At 26.2% G+C, this 23619-nt stretch overlaps 2 protein-coding genes across 2 annotated transcripts; one reads left to right on the top strand and one right to left on the bottom strand.

Moving 5' to 3' along the window:
• Positions 1–584: 584 nt before the first annotated feature.
• Positions 585–2822, top strand: LOC112691765. Its single transcript, XM_025566156.1, has 5 exons — positions 585–809; positions 1331–1524; positions 1673–1918; positions 1982–2180; positions 2280–2822. Exons 1-3 carry the CDS (start codon positions 642–644, stop codon positions 1680–1682), a joined length of 372 nt encoding a protein of 123 aa, XP_025421941.1. The 5' UTR covers positions 585–641; the 3' UTR covers positions 1683–1918; positions 1982–2180; positions 2280–2822.
• Positions 2823–10938: 8116 nt separating this feature from the next.
• Positions 10939–21912, bottom strand: LOC112691762 (enhancer of mRNA-decapping protein 4). Its single transcript, XM_025566154.1, has 18 exons — positions 21830–21912; positions 19618–19826; positions 19307–19533; positions 17675–17812; positions 17359–17580; positions 17148–17266; positions 16880–17063; positions 16651–16816; positions 15935–16159; positions 14841–14983; positions 13973–14052; positions 13568–13905; positions 13379–13497; positions 12754–12919; positions 12529–12655; positions 12290–12446; positions 11386–11543; positions 10939–11320 (listed from the first exon to the last, which is right to left on the bottom strand). Exons 1-18 carry the CDS (start codon positions 21862–21864, stop codon positions 11131–11133), a joined length of 3003 nt encoding a protein of 1000 aa, XP_025421939.1. The 5' UTR covers positions 21865–21912; the 3' UTR covers positions 10939–11130.
• Between the last annotated feature and the right edge of the window lie 1707 nt (positions 21913–23619).

Below are 23619 nucleotides of genomic sequence, written 5' to 3'. Positions count from 1 at the left end.
TGATTCGGTCGTTTCGGTCAGTCGTCTAGCACTGTTCGTATCGTGGGGTGAATCGATTTTCTTACGAATCAGTCACAGAGATCGATTACAATATAAGCTTGAATGTTGTAATAAAACCATCGAGATAAAATATACTCCGGTGTAGAGCACAAACAGAAAACAAGCCACCGTGATAATACCCGTCCCTACCGTACGCATAGGCGCAACTAGGGGGTTCTAAGGAGGACTTTAAGCACCCTCATACTAAAAATTAGCACCCCCAAAAATTCAAACTCAAATCCTTGATTTCATTAATGTACCTACCTATTCTGTTCAAATTTTTATTTTAGAATAATTTATTTATATTTAATGTTTCGAAGATAGTAATATTAGATGACAAAATATTTTGTTATGAGGTCAACAATATAATATTATGATAGGTAAGGTATATTGCATAGGGAATTTGGTTGTGTTAATAGTTATTTTTAAACAGTTATCTACGTAATCCGCTACCCGCATGTTTTCCATTATATGCGTTATCGTTAAAAGTTATAAGTATATTTATAACATTACACGACACTCGTTATACAGACAATACCCAAGACGTGAACTGCGAACAGGCAACAGTATTCCGTCTCCGTACATTTGAATTGATATTTAAAATGTTTAGTATTTTTAATAAACGAAAACCTAATTTAAATGATGAGGAAAACGAAATCGAAGCTGATATTGACATTTCTACAACTAATACTACTCATACAAGTAGTATTACAAATCAAACTCTTGATTTGGGAAATAAAGATTCCGGCCCATGTCGTCTTATACTTACAGTAAGATTTATTCTGTTTACATATAAAAACTTAATAATTCATTTTTTGAGTTATTTTAAATACCTACATTTAATTAAAATACTATTTCAAGTTAAAAATTGTTAAATCTAAATTATTTAAATAAATAAATTATATTTTCGAGTACGTACCTACCTATTATAGTATCTAGTATCTCAGACCTCTACATACCTACCTTATTTATTAAGGAAATAATTATTTAATACATTAATTGCATTTTCTTAATAATTTTCATTAATTTTTAACCACGGATAAAACAATTTGTGTTTAACAATAATATATTTGTTTGTCAATTAATATTATTCATTCACATTAGTCACTAATTTTTTAATATTTCTAACTTATTGTAAATAAAATAATATTTTTTAACTTTTATTACCTACCTTGTATAATTTTTATAAATTTCAAGCTATCGCCAAAAAAAATATTCAAGTAGGTACCTATAAATATAAAACTGTAATATGGTGTTTGATATTTTTCTGATTAATTTTATTATTAATTAGGAGTGTAAAAAAATTAAATTTGGAACACAACAAAGAGCATTTCGAAGCCAATGGTACAATAAATGTGATTGGCTAGAATACGGTGTTCAGCGTAACACTGCATTCTGCTTTGTTTGCCGAACTTTCGGTTCAGAAAATTCACTAAATTCAGGTGAAATATATAGATTAAATCTGGATTCAATAATTGGCATAAGGTAAGTTGTTTATTTTGAAGTGAAATAGCATATGTATTTTCACAAATAAAATAGTTAAAAAATAAAAATTATTCAAAAACTTATACTTCGCTAGAATAACTTAGTGCGTTAGTATTGAATATTAAATTTGTATTATGATTAATTTCAGTTTCTTGTAAAATCAAAAAAAAAAATTCTTCCACCAATACTCATTTGACTAATTTATCGAAAATGTGTGCATATAAAAGTAGTTTAAAGACAGGATCTGTTGTGACACAACTATCTAGCTTCCATAAAAAACAAGTTGAAATTAATCGCAAATACATGTCTAGTTTAATTGATGTTGTGTTATACCTTGCTAAACAAGGCATAGCATTTAGAGGACATAATGAAAATTTAGATTCTTTAAATCAAGGTACATTTAAATTATTATTAATAAAATTAATGTTTTCTTGTAATAATATAAATACAATTTTAGGTAATTATAAGGAAATGTGCCATATGGTATTTTCAAAGTTCATGCCAGATTTGAAAAATGTATATGAGAATAAAATTAACCATACCAGTTGGAAAGTGTAGGACAAAATTATTAAAATAAGTGCTGACATAATTAAAAAAATTATTGTTGAGGAAATTGTTGTTCCTGGGAATTTTGCTCTAATAGTTGATGAAGCCAGGTACAATATATTTCACCATTGTAATATTTATAATAGTCATATTTACCTATATTTTGATCAAATTAATATTTTTTAAATGTAAATATATACTGTCCACAGGTCTCATAAAGAAGAACAGTTATCTGTATGTGTACGGTATGCTGTTGGTCTTGAGGCACGTGAAAGATTTTTGCAATTCATAGATTTTTCTAATGGACAAACTGCTAACCATATTATTTCTGTTGTTTTTAATTGTTTTCAAAATTTAAGTATTAATATCAATACATTAAATATCGTTGCTCAATCTTATGATGGTGCAAGCGTACCTTGGAGGTGTCCAGTCAAAAATTAAACAACAATTTCCATGTGCCATATACACACACTGTATGGCACACAGATTAAATTTGATTGTTGTGGATTTGTGTAAAGGAATAATGGTGTTAATTAGTTTAAGATTAATCAAACAATAATTAGTATTATTAATATAATAATTGTGACATTACAATCTAAAAATGCTACTTTAGGAAAAACAAAAAGTATTATCAATAGAAGTATACAAAGTATTGAAAAATTACGTTCTGACATTGAATTTTCTACATTTTGGCAAAAAATTACATCTTTAGCTGAAGAGAATGATATAACCCTTGAAATACCATACATAGGTAAATATTTGATTAAGTGTTTACCTAAGTGAAATCTAAATGTTTTTTTTAATAAGTTTTAACTATATGTGTGAAATACATTTCTTAGACATTCATATGTAATAATTATTAATCAACAATATCATCAAAACAAAATTCATGTTCACAAAACTCAAAATTTAAATACATATAACAATAATTTAATTTTAAGTTACTAATAAAAAAATGTATTTGATGATCAGGAAGAAAACGCTTAAGAACTCAACCGAAATATTTGAACAATTTTTACTTACAATTAACAACTGGAGAAGAAATGAACTAAATATTACACAATCTGTTGAAGACTATTGGAAACAAAATTTATATTATCCAATAATTGATTCTATAATAGTTAATTTAGAATATAGGTTCTCTGAAGGAAGTTTATCTATGGCTCCATTGATAACTTTATGAATATGAACTATGAAGGAAGCTTAGAGTTCATAAATAACTATAAAGTAAAATTGATATAATATTAAATACAATTTCGATATTGAATTCAATTTTTTTTTTCAATAGTTGAAGTTACTATAACTTTAATATTTTTATTGTTTTTACTGTTCAATTTCAGAATGTGACAAAAGTTTCAATCGGTTTATTAAAAGCTGAAATGATGGTTTTCAAAAACTGTTTGCCACTAGATTTCAATTTTGATGAAAAATACATAAAGAAACTTTTCCCAACCTGTATAAGCTACTTCAAATTGTAATTACAATTCCAATAAGTTCTGTAACTTGTGAACGTAGTTTTTCTAGTATGAGACGTGTCAAAAATTGGCTAAAAACAAGTATGTTGCAGCAGCGTTTTAGTGACTTGTCAATTTTAAATATTGAGAGGGATTTATCAAATAGAATACAAACGGAAACAGTGTTAGATAGATTTAACACAAAAACTAGAAAAATTGTTTTAAAATAATAGATTATAATATGTTATCTAAATAGTTGTTATAATTTATTGTAATTAATTATTAATTATAATGTTTTTAGTGATTGTTCATTAATATTAATCAATATCAAATGTTTTATCATAAAAATTAATATAAATATGAAGTTCAGTTATAAAAACATGTTGTTGATGACTGAAATTGTGTTGGGGGGTGGGGCAAAGCCCACCACGGGTTACCAAGGTATACTAAATTTTAGCACCCCTTAAATTGCAGGTCTAATTGCGCCTATGACCGTACGGCAAACACATATATTTTTTCCATACGTACGAGTGAACAACATTTTAATTTGGTTTCAGTCAGTCACAATGCACTATCCGTCCTATCAGTACCGGAGGAAAAGTTTCTCGACTAGGGCACTCGGCAGATTCGTTCAATTGCGACCGACCCATCTCTACGCCGAACGACCCGACGGCGCACGCGCATATGTACTAAAGACCTGCAAGGGCCGGGCCGGCCCAACCCGGGCCTCAAAAAGCCCGGCCCGTACTGTGACTGGACCGGACCGGGCTTTAAAAAAAATAATGAGGGCTAGATCGGACTTTCGTTTTCGTAAAAATTTTCTGGCTGGGCTTTTTTGGTAGAATTTTTGGGGCCGAGTCGGGCCGGACTCTCAAAATAATAAAACCATAGGCGAAACTAGACACTTTTATTAGGTCAGGCCAGATGAAAAGTATAAAAAATATTACGTAAAATTAACTATTATTTCCTATAATATAATTATAGGAAATAAACGTCAAATGTCTAAATTAAACAATAACTAATAAAACCAATTATTCGAATACATATAATAGACTTATTATATTCTATTATAATACTTATTTGTACCAATTGTACCTATATGCTATACTATATTATAGTATTATATGAAACGTACAAATGTATGCATTTGTAAACGTACACATGTATAAATATATTATTTATAATGCCTAAATAATTATTAAAATATATAATATATACATATTTTTAATTAGTATTAGGTTAGGCTATGGCCTGATTCACCTGACCCGTAGTTTCGCTTATGAATAAAACCAAGGATGAATCGAGCTTTTTTTTTTTTGTAAAACTTTTTGGGCCGGGTCGGGCTTAAAGATTTTTACATCTAGCCGCGCTTGGATATTTTATGGATTTTTTTTTGTATGACAAATAATTGTTATTTAAAATAAAAATGATAAATCCTCATTACGACGTACAGGGCTCCCACAAGGGGGGACTGATGGACCTTGAGTACAGGAGCCCGGCTATTTTAAGGGCTTGTGGGCTCGTTGAAATTTATTTGTAATTTTTGAAATTTTTGTAGAAATACTTATTTTACATTAAATAATATTGTAAAATAATATTTTATAAATATATATATATGTTTAGTTATTTTGATAGTTCAAAATGAGGATTAACCAATGATTACCTAGAAATGAATGGATTGACTTCGAAAATCAATTTTGACGATATCATTACTAAGTTCGCTGAGCTCAAAGCCTGCAAAATAAAATTTTAATTTAAAAAAAAATATATTAAATATAAATTAAAATATACTTACTTTTTTCTAATATTTAAATAATATTGTAATAAAAAAATAAAATAGACATTATTAATGTTGAAATGCTTATGAATCTTGAATTTGAATTGGTATAATGAAAAACAAATATTATTAAAAAAATTGTTATATACCTATATATATAAATAGTAAATTGTATTTTTAAAAGTTTTATAAAGGGTCCGGCAACTATTTAGTGTAGGGGCCCGAAATTGTATGTGGGGGCCCTGACGACGTAGGAATAACCACGAATATTATATAATTCGTGGAACGTAGGTACTAGAGATCTGCACGAGCCGGACTAGCCCGACCCAACTCGTACCCAACCCGATTCGGATAGCAAGCTTGGATCGGGCCGTGCTATAATATTAATATTGCGGGTTGGTTATGGATGGAATCGTAGTATTTTTTTCTTTGGAATAGGCCGATCAATAATAAAACTATCTAAATATAACATAAGAGTACAATACTAATGCCGATTATTGACGTTGGATAAGGAAATGTTTCCAAACTGATGGAGTAGGCTTGTTACAAATCATAATAAAAATATGTCTATATTATTAGTGTATGTAATATTTATAATAATAGATCACTGATGAAAACAGATAATAAATATTGCGTACGGGCCCGGTCGGGTTGGACTTAAAAAAAAAATTAAGGACTGGACTTAGGGGGGAGCATTTTATAAGTTTAAGTTTCGGGCCGAAAAAAAACGGCCCGTGCAGATCTCTAGTGGGTACCGAGTAATGGGTATAATAAAGTTATTTATATATAATTCATAAATATGTCATTAATAAGTAACAACACTACCAACATATATGGCATACTATTAGCGGGATAGAGATACTTGCCTATAAACGAGGTTATTATTTCTATAGTATCATAGTACCAAGTACCAATATAAAATAGAAACGGTAATTTGAAGTATTTAAAGAAAATCCATTGTGTTTGACTATGGAGATTGTTAACACTAATATAGGATACTATACTATAGCCGGTTTCAGTTACCTAGTTTTAATGTTCCACGTTAGTGTACCACTGAACATATTTTGCGTATCTACCTACATTTATTTGTTTAAATCAGTATTATAAGGTAAGTTTGTTAATGTTACCTACGTATTTAATATATATTTGTATTTTTTTTCACTTAACTAATTTATCAGTATTTATTGTAAAAAGTAATAACATCAAAGAAAAAACTGTTGAGGCACCTATTGATTTTTAAAATATATAATATAAATGCAGATTTATTTCACTTTTCTAAAAGTACAATAATAATCAATTTATTGTTTTAATTATTTGTTAAAAAAATTACTTAGGTAGTAGGTATCACAACTATTTGTTTTTAAGATTATAATGAATGGGTAATCAAATAATATTGTTGAATAATAAACAGTGACTACTTTTAAATATTATTTTTTTATTTGATTACCTATATTATAATTTTTTAGAAATATTATATTATATATATTAATCATTTTAAATTATAGGTACCTACTTGACACTTGTATACTTAATATCTATTTAACACTTTATTGCACAGCGCCCAGTGTCCACAAAAGTCAACGTTTTTAAATCCAAACATTGAATTTAACTCTTACCTAGTACTTACTACCTACTACCATTGATTAAATATTTAATCAATGCTACTACTTAGTCTAATATTTATGGTTTATAAGAAATATAGGTTTTAATAAGTATTAAAAATTGTAATTCATCCATTCAGGACAAAAGTCGACATATTATTTCCAATTTAAATGTGTTAGGTACCAACTTTTTTATTTTAATTTTTAAACATTTTTGATCATCTTTAGGTGTACTTTGTGTGGTTACTGGTTATTTTTCATATTGAGCGTTTGGTTTTTAATAAGAAATTTTAAGTACTTTCTGTTTGATTTAGTTTGTTTTTATCAAATTCCAGTGGCATAATTTGATAATGTTTAGGGAGGGGTGGATCACATTTTTGTACATGAACAATTATTACTCGCAAACATTTGTATTATATAATTATTAGTTAAATATGATATTCTAGGGCTAAAAATATACCTCAGACAAAACCAAATTTTTTTAATAGCTTGGAATTATTTTTGGGCTGGGTTTGGTCTTTTTTTACAATATATTTTGGACTGGACCGGACCTGGCTTTTTGAGAGCTTATGATGATTTTCGGTCCGGGCCTAGGCTTTTTTTACAAAATATTTTGGACTGGACCAGACCAGGCTTTTTTTATTAAAAAATATTTTGCACCTCTTCGGACCGGGCTATAAAAAATATCTTTGGACCAGAACTGACTTTTTAAGAGCTTTTGATGATTTTCGGGCCGGGCTTGAGCTTTTTTCACAAACATTTTTGGACCGGTCAGACCCGGTTGGGCCGTAAATGTATGGCCCTTGCAGGTCTTTAATATGTACTGACCGACTGCTCGTTCAGAGCTAATACAGCTGCACTAATAGTACATAATGCGTTTCCCCATTGAAATAACGAGTGGTTATCCAGGATCGCATTTAAGAATTTGACACCAGGGGGCAATAATAAAAAACGCTTCATTATACCAAATACAAATTTCGGTTGAAAAAAATCTTTCTAAAGAAAAATTCATTACTGGTGTACCCAAAAACATTCCAAGTGCAATGTCCACATAAGGATGGATTGTTTGTAAATCTTTGGATCTATCGACAGAACTCGACCGTTACCGAATATGTGTGTGTGTGTGCCGTGACGCCGTAATTGGTGATATATATTTTTTTTGAGATACACTTTTTATTTTGTAAAGAAGTTTCACTTCAAAAATATTAGTTCATTAAATATTGAAAATATAAAAAAATAAGCCACCCTCTCATATTCAGCTGCTCGGTGCAACAGCACCCTGTAGCTCCCCCCTAAATACGGCCCTGCGGTTATCTGAACGGAACTGCTACTTGAAAAATAACGTATATTAGTTTTTACAATCGTCAATGATTTTCTTGTATCACGGCATAAAAAAATAAAATAATTTTTGAATGCGTAGTGTCAACAGGGTTTAAAACAGCGAAAAATTGCAGGGGACTCCGATACATATATCATTCTTAGCTGTCCATAAAGGTAGTCCAATACGATTACTAGGTTATTAGTTATAAATAGGTATATATATGTATTATGAGGTGTTATTAGTGACCAATTTTCTCCACAAACTATTTTTCATGTGCTGTAAAAATGTACTAACTCGTAAATTATTTAACCTTATTGTTTTAAATTATTTATTTTATTTAAACTGTTCAAAATTATTCTAAGTACAAATAATTAAATAAACTGTTGAAATTCTAAGTTCTAATATTTAATAACTGTTGAGATTGTAAGTCCAGACCATAACATACATTAGCGTGAAGGTGCTCAGTGCCGCATAGCAAGAACTCGTCTGGTTTGCCCTTGTTTTCAGGTCCCTTATATACCCGATGGATGCAAGTGTGTGTTAATTGTAAATGTGTGTATGTGTATGTGAAAAACGAGAGTAAAATATGATAATCTTTATTGATTTTGTGTGTGTGTTATCTCCCGGATGTGGTCAACTGTTATTTCGATTATCTATTTCTTATTTAATTTCCTGTATAAAATCATTATGTGATCTAGTTGTGATTCAATAAGTTATTATGTAATATGTTAATTTAATTTATCCACGGGTGTGGTTTTAATATTCATAAGAAATCATTTATTGATTCATCTCTGTATTTTTATGTGAGTATGCACTCATGCATCATTATCATTAGTTAACAACGAGGGACGAGACACAATAACAAGCATTGATCAATGTCTTATAATATAAAAAATGAATCAACAAAATTTAATTTTTTTTTTTTCTATCTCAATTTATAAGTGTGGCAAAAAATGACTTCTATATAATATAAATAATATAAACAAAATACATTATTTACAAAGGAGATTAATTTGAAAAATTATAAGCAAATAATGAAAATATTATTCAATAAATTGATGAGCCAGTTGTTGGGATCTTTTAAAATAACAAAAACAATTAAATAAACTACATGGTAGTTATATATATATATATATATAAATATTAATAATTAAAAAAGAATAAGTCATTTAAAATAATTTTCAAAGTATGAAGGGTAAAATGCTCAAACTACAACAAATAAATTAAAAATTAATAGTAATTACAGGAATAAATAATTACAAATAGGATATAATAGCTAATTTTCAATTTTTCTCAGAAACTTTTGATCTTATATTTATAGATATACTTAACAATTAAACTGCTTTATAAGTGCTGAACCTAAAATCAAAATAAAATCAAAAGATTTGTTGAAAAGTTTACATGGATGAATAAAAGGATAATTACTAAAAAGAAGTCTGAATGCTAAATGATTAATTTAATTCAATTCAATATGGGATAATAATGTGTGTAAGTTTTCAAAAAAAAAGTATTCAGATTTAAAGTATAAAATTAAAAGTATACATGGTAACATCCATATTGGAAATCAAAACTTTCATTAATGAATAATAATGGTTGACCGAGTTGTATAGTACATTGTAAAAATTTCCCAGATATTAACTATATATACAATGATTGAAATTTATAGTTAAAATGAAAAATATTTTTATTTTATTTTTAGAAAATAAAATAATAATAATTTAACTAAAAAATAAAATATATTGTATTACGTTTGATAATTAATAAACAATATTTAATGCACGATTATTCTGTCTTCTCATATTTGATTAAGTTATTTTAAATTTAATTTACAAATTATACATTTCACCAGGAAATTGACTCGTAACTTTGTTAATTTGTTTATGGTTAGAGCCACATAAAAAACAATAATGATGAATTAACATTTTTAATTTAACTACACTGATTTATAGCAAACAGTAATTATTAAATTTGTAAATTATAACGATTTTTATTATATTAATTAATAATAAAAATTGTGATGGTAATTATTAGTCATTTGTATTGTAATTTTTAATCAGACTTCTTAACTCAAAATATATTATGTTTGTAAATTTAAATGTAATGCTATTTTTGTTATTTTCACTATACAGAGAATTATTTAGATTTAAAATGTATTATCATTTCCAGATATAAATTAAATACTTTAGAATATATATATAAAACAAAATTCCCATAAATTAGTACTTTAAATTACTAAATAAGGAAACATGGTGTTCAAGAAAAATTCTACAATAATCATTATTTATGCACAAGGGGATTAGATTAGTTAAAATTTCATTAAGAATAATTTTATAGAAATGTGATATTTTAACATTCAAATATATATTGAGACTTTATGTACATTTGTAATGCATTTTAACATGATATACTTTAATTATTAAAAAAAAAAAAAGTCGTATAGTTCTTCAATATATTTTTATATAAATAATTTGAAGTTAGTTTTTATTTTTATCAATATCGATTCAAGAAAAATAATTTTAAGACACAGAAATAACTATTAACTCAATGCATTTATTTTGAAACTTGAAAAAAATTTTTATAACTTATAGTAAAAATAATAATGATGATTTGACAAAATATTTATTATTAAAACACACTATTGTAATAGATACATAATTATTTGAAATATATGTTACTGATAAATAAAAATAAATAAAAAAATAGATAAAATTATAAACTTATTGATTACTAAAAGAACAAATTAAGAGTAAAATGCAGATAACTAAACTGAAATATTAAGAAAAAATATTACAATGACATAATCTTAAAATTACAGTGTACAAGCAAAATGATTAAATTTTAATGAGTAACATACATAAATGTCAGTCAATTTATCTTATTTTTTTAATACGATAAAATAATTGTAACTTAATGAGAGATACTTATTATAGTTTTCACAGCCAACTGCAACATCTTTAACTTGCGGCAAAAGTTATTGGTAGGATAACGTTGGATGAAGTTTTCAATACTTTGATCTAATTTTATCAAAATTAGATGGACTTTTTCCTTGTAATGTTCATTTATATAATCTAAATTACTCACAGCAGCATCTAAATATCTATACACATGAAAATAAAATTAATAAAAAGATTTTATATAGTTAATGGAAAATAGTATAATTACTTTTGTTTCAGTTCTGTGTTATTTTTTAGATCACTAGATAGTTGTTGAATCAATGACAAAATAACAGGCGTTTTCAATAATGGAGTTTGGAAAAGTTCTTCAGGTAATACTTTTTCGCATACAAAAATTACTAGATCCAAATTAGATGCATTCAAGGCCTGAAAAATAGTTATTAAAAAAAATTTATTTCAACTTTAATCAGACAACATTTTCATGGCCAATTATTATTAATAATGTGGTTGCGTTCTACCCAACTTCAAACAGTTTAGTTTCCAGGTGGAATTACTATCCCGGAAAAATAAACCACTACTATACCTACATCTAATTTAAAAAATTTAAACAACTAAAAGCCTATCATACCAAACACACATAAGAAAAGAATAAACGCATCAGTTGAAGAAGCCTTATAGAGAAAAAATGTTCATAATCTAATAAAAAAAATTGATAACATTTTGTTTAGATTGTTTGATTCTTCTTACTATGTTACAATCTCAAAGATAAAGTAACATGTACAGTTTAAGATTATTCAATGTTAATTCAACAGACACAACATTATTCAGAATAACAATTCATCAAAAATAATTGATAAAGGGTTTAGACCATTTATTTAGTTTTGCAGATCATTGACAATCATACAAGTGATGGCCATTAGAGCGGAGTGCTCATTTGATTAATATATATTTATAAATAGATATATTGGTACTTTTATATAAACTGAAAAGTAGGAGTACAAAATTATTTTCGAACAGAAAGTTTAAATAAAGTACATTATGCAATTTTTTAAATGTTGATTACCAAAATGTATACATGTCTTTTTGCAAAAGAACTTTTAATTGTTCTTTTAATTTAAATAGACCATAATCATACTATTTAATTTAAAAGCTTATTAGTATATACATATTACTTTTTCAAAGGCTGTGACAAAATCACGACGTTCTATTAATTCACTCAACAATAAATATTGGTTAGTAGGCTCTGTATCTACATTTGCTTCAATATTATTCGATATTGATGATTCTTGAAGTAGACCCGAAAATTGATTTTTAATTTCATTTTGAGAACTATTCAATAAATATATTTCATTAAATAATTATGTTTAGTGAAATTCACAAGTAACATGTTAATTGGTTTTTTGAACTATACCTGAGAATTTTTTTTTCAGTGTGTTTTATAATGTTACTCATATCAGTTTTGAATCTTTCAAAAGCGAACTCCAATTTGTAATTTATATTGCCTTCTTCGTTTAATAATAGTTTTAATTCGTTTTGATCTAAAAAATTTTAATCCAAATAATACAATGAAAATTGATTATTATAAATATATAATATAATTATATTATTTATAATTATTTATTTATTAAATACTTACATTCCAGTGATCTTTCAGTAAATGATGCATCAATTTGTTTAAACATAGAACAACATGCGTGTTCAAACTTGGGTATAACTGTACTCATGAAGAGGTCTTTTAAAATTGTATCCAGAGTTGGACTTAATGATGCAACTAAAGATCTTGTAAATAATTCGGTATCAATCTAAAAAATAAAGTTTGATATTATTATTTTAATTAATAAGTAATTAAAAAGCCTTAACAAAAAATGTAATTTAATCAATTATTGTGAAAAAATTAAGATTGATACAGATTAAAATATATATATATATACAGATCCTAGCAGAATATGTTATATTTGGATATCTAAAGTAAATTATAATAGTAGTCAATAGAATACACATTTATAATAAAACTTTGGTCTGTAAAAATATTTATTCGATATAACATTAAAATAAATAGGAAAAAAAATGTATATTTAAATTGAGAATCCCGTAAAAAAATCTTAAACATTTTAAAAATAAGAAAATAAAATAATATATATCAAATTTTAATCACAATATATAACTATGAATCTAAAATTAAGTATAGCAATTTTCAATATTTTAGTAAAAATTACAAAAAGTTAATAATTTGTCACTTTATTATTTAAATATATCATTACCATATTTGAGTTAGAGGTTTTGACCATATCTGATGTTTTCTTATGTGATAGATTAAAGTGGTGATCTAGAACAAGTTGAAGTTTTCTTTGTGATTGATCATTCGCATTCCTCACTAGATCTATAAATTAATAAAATATAATTATTTTAGCAAATATTTTCAACTTAAATTCAATTAAATGTTGATGTACCTATTAAGAATGGTTCTAGATTTCTACATATGTCAGTTTTATTTGTAAACAAAGAAGAAGATATTTTATTTTCAATCTGGTCTTGTTTTTTACTTAAACATTTCAACTGAGAGTTAATGTCTTGTAAACATAAGCGAATATTATTTATTTGTTCAACAAATCCAATATCTACAATTGTCTTAGATCTATTTGGTGGTTTTGTTATTGTTGAAATGCTTGAACCATTAAATACAGAATCACCTGAATAACAATCAATTTCTTCTTTTTCATTATCATTAGAGTAATTACTTGAAGTTTCAAAATTTTCATCGTGTGCTCCTGCATGTTGAAAAGTGTACCTATAAATCCAGTAATTTGAAACACAAGTTGTTATAAAAAAAAAAAAAAAAAAGAAATATATATTACTCTTCAGGACGTTCAAAAATTGTTTGTACTTCATTATTACTTGGACTGCATTCTCTAATTTCATTCATATTATACGTGTTCTAAAATAATAAAAATATTTAGTAATATTTATTTATTATATACTATTATACAATTATCATATTACAAAAAATACTTTTTTTTCTATAATTTTCTTAAGAAACAACCAAAAAACTTGAGGTAACCACTATTCAAAAACTAACAAAAAAGATCAAAGAATATTTAATAATAAAATAAAAATTAAAAATTATTAAATACCTTTTTTTTTTTTTCATAGCTACTAGTATTAGATTATGATAGCTCAACAATTACAAAAGGTCAAATAAGATAATTAATTACATTATATATATATATAAATATTATACATTATATTATATAATAAAGTTAGCATCCAATATTAAAATAATAATTTTAATAACAATAGAGAATCTTATATTGATTATGAAGTAGAGATTAAAGATAATATTGAAACCATTAAGAGATTTAATTAAAATTAGACATTTAGCCCGCAAAGTAGGGCGATTCAATAATATATGGAAAAGGTCACAAATACATTCATTTAAAAATTTGTACCATATAACTTATTGTTATGCAATATATACCATTTTTTTTTATCCACAAACTTAATGTTATAATAATTTATATATTTATTCTATCAAAATTACAGTATTTTTTTGTAGGTGAACATTCTAACTAAATATAAATATAAATACTTGTGGGTAAGTAAAATTAATTAGTGACTGAAAGGGAATTATAACTGGGTTACTAAATGTTTTCTTATTTTGAATCTATAAGAAAAAATGATCTGGAAGAAGAAAAGTAAAGTTTAGAAAAACATAATAAATTGTACCTGAATTGGATTTGTATTATTCAGAACCATATTTGAATTCATGGTTATTCCTTTTAATCTTAATTTTTCTTTTACCATATTATGAACCGCCATTGGACTAAGATCAGTCAGAATATGATTTTTTCCATCATGTGGTTGAAATTCTTGAAAATTAATAAAAACTTATTACTTGTATTTATGAAAATGTATTATATAGTCATACAACATAATTTTGTATATTTTATAATGTTTATAATTTAATATTACAATTTATACTAAGTCAAATTAAGCATGTACAGTTGGTCATAGGCTCATTAAAAATTATTTTATTATAAAACAATATTCAAGAAAATATAAAACATAAAATCAAAATATAGTATACAAAAACTCAAAAGTATATTTATTTAAAACTATATTGAAAAAAAAAATTATAATTAAATTTAATAAATAAGAGACGTGAAACTCAAAATAACTAAAGGAAGCAAAAAAAAAGTAATTCAAATTGATAATCAGCATTTATTTTATACTAATACGATATGGATACATATTATACTCAGATATTTAATAATTTAACTAGTTTGATACTAAATAATAATATAATATCAAGATTTTTGATTAACTCAAAAATTGTATGAAGTATTTGAAAATGTACTATGAAAATGTAGATTAGATAAAAAAAGTATGTGGACTTGATGGGATATGCGGCTCCCAGTTACTTATCTCTGATATATAAAATTATGAACTACACTTAATATGGAAATATATATACATATATATTTCTAAAGAACGATCATGACATATTTATTGCAAATTATTAAATTTAAAAAAAAGTTAACTTTTTTTATTTATGGTTATTTTACTGGCATTTATTAAATGCTATTGAATAGGTTAACAAAAAAACATAAATTATTAATCATCCAGTGATTAACAATATTGATATATTCACATATTGGTTATAACATAACTTAATAATAATGTTCTAATACAAAATTCATTAAAGAAAAAATTAAGTCAAAAAAACTGTTGATAGAATTAATAAGATACATATATTTTACCGTAGCATTATCAAATACTAGATTTTTTAAATGGGTCTATATCAATCTTATTATAATTACCGTTTGGATCATTCTGAGGAATATCAAGCGAACCCATAAGAACATCTACAGTGAGTGGTTTTGGATACAAATTATTTATTGGTTCGATCAAACGTCTTTCTATTAATTGTTCTAAAATAGACATGTCTGGAGATGAAACACATAACAGACCTTCTTGTATGGACTTTGGTTGTATTGCAAACAAATTAATAATTGATGTACATTTATTCAATCCATTAAAATCACCTATAAAATTAAAATAATTATATATTAACCATACATTAAAACAATGGAAAATAATTAATTTTGAATATGGTTTTTTATTATTATTTAAAAATAAATAAAACACACATGAATTTCAAACATTTAACTTCATACATATTATGAACAATTTAAGTAATAACTGTACAGTTGATACTATCAATTCAAAATGTTGAAAAAATTGTCACTTCACGTCATTGATGATAAAATACTGATTGAGTAGATCAAATGTACATTTTAATTATTAAGAGTAAATAACACATAAAAGTGCACTACTGTATTAGAATATTATATTCTTGGGGAATAAATACTATTTTGCATAAATTAAATAATTATTTAATACTCAGTACCTATATTATTGTTATTAATTTATTAATTTAACTTACCTTTTTTTTTTTTTTTTTAATATTTTTATACATTTATCATAATTGCATTATTATAATGCATACCATAAATTATTAAATATGAATACTTACCAGAATTACAATTTTCAGTAAAATGCGTTTTGTTATGATCAATTTTAGTATTAACAATTATCATATTCAACATAGGACTTGGCAACAAAATTTCAGTAACACTAACTATTTTTATGTATTTTTTAGGACTTTCAGGATCGACCGATACTTCCATGACATATAATAACTGAAAAATATATGAAAACCAGTTTTTATTATATATTAAAAATATTTTTTTTTTTTAACATACATTATGGTCAATGTCAGACAAAAATATATATCTTCCAGTTTCATCAACTGTTAGTTTCATAGGATTATCAGAAATATATGGTCGGATAAATTCCAATTTTTGAAGACGTTTCCAAGTCTCACAAGACCACAAAATAATTTCATTGTTATTAGAATAAGTTACTATGTACTTCCAAAGTTCAATACTGAAAACAAAATTTATTTTATAATTTATTTTATAAGTTATATATATACTATAAATGTTAAACAAAACTATTAAAATCACATACTCTCCAACAACATTTTTATGGTTGTCTAAAAACACCATTGATCTTAAATTTAAAAATAATTCTTCAGGTTTCCAAATGAAGATACGTTTCAGAGGTTCTTTTGAGTTAATAAAAGAAATCTAAAACATTATGGAATAATAATATTTAATAGAACTCATTTTTATTAATAACACAATATATATTATGAAATGAAGTAAATAATATCAAATACCTGGTAAAAATAGAAGGATCCATTACTTAAAGCTATTGATATCTTTGAAGCGTCTGGAGAAAATGCTACATTGATTATGATAGATTCATCCATACGGATTTTGATTACTGAATGTTTGATATTATTTAACATATTTGAATCCATTAATTTATTCAATTCAGGTTTCGCATAAACTGGACCAGCAGTAAAATTACTTGCAATACCAATATGCCATATTTCAACCTATGAAAACAATAAATATTATTTACGATAATATTATTATTGCAATTTAATATTTTAAAAATTATGAAATAAACATGAAGATGATATCACTTACATCTAAACCTCGAACTACAGCCAACATTTTCCCATTATAAGACGGTTCAAATTCAAGTTCTTTTAAATAATTTACTTGTTCCGGAATATATTGACACCAAGATATAAGAAAGCCTTCATTAAAAAATTCTGTTGGATCCTAAAAGATTAAAACTATATATTAATCACTTATAATTATATAATTTACACAATTTTTTTTTAATTTTACAAATTAACAATTAAAAAAATAAATACATTTAACTTACAAAAGAGTTTTAACTTTTATTATTTAATAATAATAAAATCAAAAAATGAATTAAATTAAATCGTTGAAATATAGATTACTATTTATACTTTTAAAGACAAAATACTATTACAACAATTATATTATAAATTACATACATTAAAATAATTTTAGATTTTGATAAAAAAAATAATAATAATAGTTTGTTTTTACAAAGATACTAATGATAATGGATTGTAATGTTTTTAGTAAATGTTATCTAAAAATATTATTTAGCCTATCGATTGAGTGTAAATCTTATTATCGTATTAGTAATTGAGGAAATACATTTAATAGTAAATAATGTTTAACAGTTCATATATTATTTAGAATTCCCTGAAAAAGAAGATATATGTTAGTAAAAAAAAGAGAATATATAATTTAAAGTGCAATATTTCCTAATTTTATCAATGCCAGATCATTTTATGCTATTCCTGAAATTAAAATTTTTAGATTAATAACCTACTGAAAATATAAATTTATCAATTGTTTTAAGTATAAAATAATATTGTTTAGAACTACACCTATTAAATAAAACAATATGTTAAAAGTAAAATATATTTTTTTTATTTGAAATTTTATTATATTTTATTTAATTTCAATATCTATTTTTACATACTATTACATTTTTTTTTTTTTAATTAGGTTAAATATTTTATGTTTGGATAAATATTTAATCCGTATTAAAAAGAGTTACACTAATCTGATCTGAAAATTGTTATCGTTTCTTCAGATTTTAGTTTGTAAGTAAAGATTACCTAATTGTTTTAAAAGTTCATCCTAGTTAACTTTTTTTTTTCAAGCCGTAGATTTGTTAAATAACTTTGATAATATAATATTAATTAATTAAATAAGTAATATAATAATAAATATAAATATAATTATAAATAATAATAAAAAAACTTTTAACAAACATCTTAGTGCATTAGCAGTTGTAGTTATTCGCATTTACTGGTATCATTACATCATTAATTTTCAGTTTATAAAATAAGCTATTTGTTTTATTTTTATAATTTATTTATATTAATTCAACTTAAAAAACTGGAATCAAAATACACAATTATTTCCATTAAATTAATGATTCTTTAAATATGTTCATTGCTTTTATTATTCAATACTCATACATTTACTATAACATACTTAATTACCTAAATAAAAAATTAGTATTCAAATACTTTTCTATTATGTTGAACCAGCAATATTTTAAAATATTTCATAAACTAAAGAAATAGTAACTCTTTTAGATGCATCCTATAACATGTTCATATTCATAATAAGTATAGTATAACTTCATTAAGATAGAAATTGAAAAAAAGACTTCATTAGTCTAACCCAAATAATTGTTGTAAATAAGAAACTGTAATAACAAACCTCATTTATTTGAAATATGGGAATAACTGATAGTTGTTTTGTTGAATACTTTTCTTCTTTCACAATATAGACATATACAACTCCAGATTGATCAATACAAGCTAACATTATAATTCCATAAAGATGAGCAAATTTGATGTCTGTAATTATATTGCTAAACCCTTTGATTAAAACTCTTTCATTTGTCTCTCTTTTAACTACGCGAACTAGACCTTCAGATGTACTAGCTATAATAAAAATTAAATTTTACCACATAAAATTAAAATAGATTAAACATTTTATTATATAAATGTTTATTATGGAATACTTACGTTTTGAAAAACCATAAGCTATGTAATCTTCACTTATATGCAAAGCTATCAACTGTCCATGATAATAACTATGTTCCCAATTAAAATCAACAAAATTTTTAAGTGTTAATTTTGAACTTCCTTTTTTGTGCGATCCTGAACTGGCAAAAATTGTAGTCATATTTTCTTTTAATAAGTGGGTACAATCTTCATCATTCCCATCGAACCTCCTAAAATGAAAACCAAAGACATTAATAAAATACATTGTTTTTAATAATTAATATAAAGTAGCAATCATATGGTAAATTACTATATTAAATAAACTTATTAACTCTTTAGTTATTGGCATTTTAATTTATAAAATATATATTTAATTTCAACTAAACCTAATTAATAGAAAACCATTTCCCTAATCAAAATGATTAACCTTATTTCAAACAGATTATTTCTTTGGAAATAAATAATATTAAATTATTAATTGCATAGGTATAGAGATCAAATAAATATTATTGTGTTGTTATTACTGTTTTCTCTTTGATAATTCAACCAACATTTAAATTATTTATACAAACTAATTTTGAACTCATAATCCTCCATCACAAGCTATGCTTGTTGAAAAGGTCAAATATTTTATAAAAATACTATTCTAAGTATTTATTTTTGTAATTATATATAGATAAAATTTTAATATTATTATTATAAAATTATTGTACCTCAAATATAAGTTGATAAACATATGCTAAATGTTAACAACAATCCAACAATTATTAAACTATAATTGCTTTATATAGCCAATAGAAGCTGTTTATGGCATTCAAAATACCCACCAAAATTGTTCATAATAACCAATATTTATTATGACTAAAATGTTAAAAAAAAAAAAATTAAAACTTGAATATATTTTTATATAAACATGTTTTATACATAGTATCTATATATATATAAAAAATAATAAAGATATGCATGTATTTTAAAATTATAATACTGGTAATATTATGTTTAGTGAAAAAGGCAAGCGTGTTATTGATGATTTTAAACTTCAGTAAGGAATATCTTTTTTTCAGGGACTTAACTAGTACAATATTCTTTTTAACACGGAACCCAATTGATATACAATTATAATCTGAGATCCAACTAGTATGCGCTGTAAAAATCAAACAATTATTTATTTTTTCTAGCTTTTTAAAATTTGTTATAAGAACCCTAAAATTAACTATGAAAATTTATAGCAATGATGCAATTAATATTTATGGCTATATACTATCTTCAATATATTTAATAGTCATTATAGTTTAAAAATAACCAAAAATAACTGTCATAACAACTGTAAATGTATTATACAAACGTCATAATAATTGATATAAATTAGTATACACAGCATAGGAGTTTTATTGTAATCTTCAATTTAAGAACAGTATATAATATAAAGGCAAAATAAGATTTATAATGATTATTTAAATAACCCTTTCAGTTCCTGATTTATTTTATTTAAACAGGTACTTAATAACTTAAATTAATATTATGTTACGTTTATAATTCATAAGAGACCACTTTAATAAACAAAACTCTTTGACTATTACTACAAAATATAATATGTACCTGAATATGAAATTAACTAATAAACTAAATCAAGTTTTTAGTACAATAAAAAATAAGGAGACTATGAACAATAATAATGGTAAAGACTTTACATTTACTTTAAATAGATTAACTACTTTGATTTAAAAATTATGTAATGTTTATGTTTAATTATAAAATTAAATGTAAGATAAAACTGTTAAAATTAATGAAAAACTATACATTCAAAGGTACTCCAAGCAAATATGGTAATTTAATTATAAGATTAAATTTTAATGCCGTTCATTACTCCAGTAATAATGTATTATTTAAATATATTTTAGCACTAAATGATTCTATTATAGCATTTAGTGGTAAAATATACTTTGAAAAATGATAATCTTATGAGCTAATTTGAACACAAAGTACATGTTTCTAACATTGTTGTGTAACCGACTAGGCACACATAAGTAATATACACACACTAACTAATATAAAACATAAAATATTCAAAATTTGTCGGTAATCAGGTGAGAAATTTCTGAACGAGTTTGATTAAACATAGATAGTGCAAAGAATCGGTAATGTGTACTGGACGAACTCGTTGACAAGTAAATAGATTCGCTGTCAAGTACATCCTCACGTCTACAGATATATTTTAAGACTTGATACTTACAAAACTTCTCTGTCCGGATTAATTTCCATTTTCATCGACTGGTTGAAACACGTGAACAATAGGGTTCCCGAAGGAAGACGATGAAAAAACGAAACAGAAAAATTCGATGCGTACGCTGGCGATCTACGGAGATACGAGAACAGGAGGTTTGCACGATGCAGCCTTTAATGGCCGTCGTCACGAGAGCCGATGTATCGGGGAACAGAAAGGTTGACCGGACACTGTTTATTTGCTTCTACTTCCACTTCGCTTCCCGCACAACCGTACAGGCAAACCGTCAGAGGCGTACGTCGAACGATCGTACGCGGACGCGTTGCAATAAAACGACTGGTTGGACAAATAGGTCGTAATGGTGAACGGCAGTCGGTCGGGAACGAGACGTCAGTGGCGGACGCCGGAGTAAAATGTAGAAACGTCTTTGGTGCGACGGCGACGGGCGGTTTGATAACGTCGTGCGGACACACCAGGTTCGCTGGCATTACTGTTCGCGGCGTCCAAGCGCCTGATAACGATTGAATCTTTTTTCGGATTTCGCCGACGTTCGCGGTGCATACGCGTATAATTTTTACAGCGTTAGTTCACGCATCACACGATGGTTCTTCATTTTTCGTACATATTAAAGCTGGTTACACGCTACGCGTTTTAGACGCGGCGTTCGAACGCCAAAAATCAAACGCGCATCAACATATGATCATGTTCACACCAGGGAGAAAACCGAGCGTCCGAACGCTTCGAAACGTGCCGGTTTAATTTTGAGCGTTTTGGACGCTGCAACATCTAAAGCCGCGTCGACACTAGTAAAAATTTACGTTGTACGTCGTATTCGACGAAAATTTGTTCGTGCGTGGACGTGTTCGTCGCATAAGAGCGTGCACAAATATTTTCGGCGTAATTATTTACGACGAATTTCTATATTTGATGCACAGTGTACATTTTTACTAGTGTGGACGCAGCTTAAAAGTCAACAATGTGTTTTCCATGTTGTATTCGCACTGGGCGTTTGCGACGTCGCGTTTTGTAGCGTTTCGGTTTATAATCGGTTTATTTGGTCACCAAACGTCGACTTGCCGTGCTATTACTTTGCTTCGTTACTATTTTTTTTCTCTCCTTACGTTTTCGCAATCTTTTATACAACGCATAAACTAAGCAAGCTGCTTCCATATCAGCTAATGCATTTATATCTAATCCGTTTAACGCCATTTAAAAACAAATTAAAAAAGTAACAAAAACGTACGATGTGTATATGGGTGCGTTTGAATACCAAACGACGGTATTTTGAACAGCGAGGTTAGGTTACACCATTTCCCGCGTGTACCGTCCCGATAATATTAGTATCGAAAACAAATTGTTTAAACGCGTAGTGTACAACTTAATCTGACGCGAGCGTTTTGAATGCCGCGTTTTTAAAACGCGTACACTAGCGTCTGAAACGCATGGCGTGTGATCAGCTTAAAGGCATGGACACACATAACCGCATCGTGCCCGATCCGTGTATCGGCCGAGTGTTGACCGTCACTCGGTGAATGAATAGTGCAGTGATATAAATAACAATAGTTCACACATAACCGTATCACGGACGAGCGCTGTCACCGCACCGAGACCGGACCGAGCACGATTAAAATATTTTAATAAATGACGTTGACTGTACAGGCTCGGAGTCTCAACATTCGGTAGTCAAATTTTATAGTTTCAGTTTCCAGTGTCTTGTTTTTTCAACCTCTTTTTTAGCTCCATTTTTTAATGGATTTTAATGGAGAATTTACGATCTTTTGATCGTAAAATGTTGATTG

Source organism: Sipha flava, unplaced genomic scaffold, assembly GCF_003268045.1.
Source record: "Sipha flava isolate LNK unplaced genomic scaffold, YSA_version1 66_pilon_pilon, whole genome shotgun sequence".
NCBI lineage: Eukaryota > Metazoa > Arthropoda > Insecta > Hemiptera > Aphididae > Sipha > Sipha flava.
Note: the sequence above shows the minus strand (reverse complement) of the source record. Positions and strands in the feature narration are given on the sequence as shown.

What these genes read in the sequence shown, in the direction of transcription:
- LOC112691765 (XM_025566156.1), top strand. Translation starts at nt 642, where the DNA reads ATGTTTAGTATTTTTAATAAACGAAAACCTAATTTAAATGATGAGGAA. An exon ending in CATGTCGTCTTATACTTACA is followed by an intron (nt 810 to 1,330) that starts GTAAGATTTATT and finishes ATTATTAATTAG; the next exon opens with GAGTGTAAAAAAATTAAATT.
- LOC112691762 (XM_025566154.1), bottom strand. Translation starts at nt 21,864, where the DNA reads ATGAAAATGGAAATTAATCCGGACAGAGAAGTTTT. An exon ending in AATCCGGACAGAGAAGTTTT is followed by an intron (nt 19,827 to 21,829) that starts GTAAGTATCAAG and finishes TTTTCATTTTAG; the next exon opens with GAGGTTCGATGGGAATGATG. An exon ending in GATCCTTCTATTTTTACCAG is followed by an intron (nt 17,267 to 17,358) that starts GTATTTGATATT and finishes ATAATGTTTTAG; the next exon opens with ATTTCTTTTATTAACTCAAA.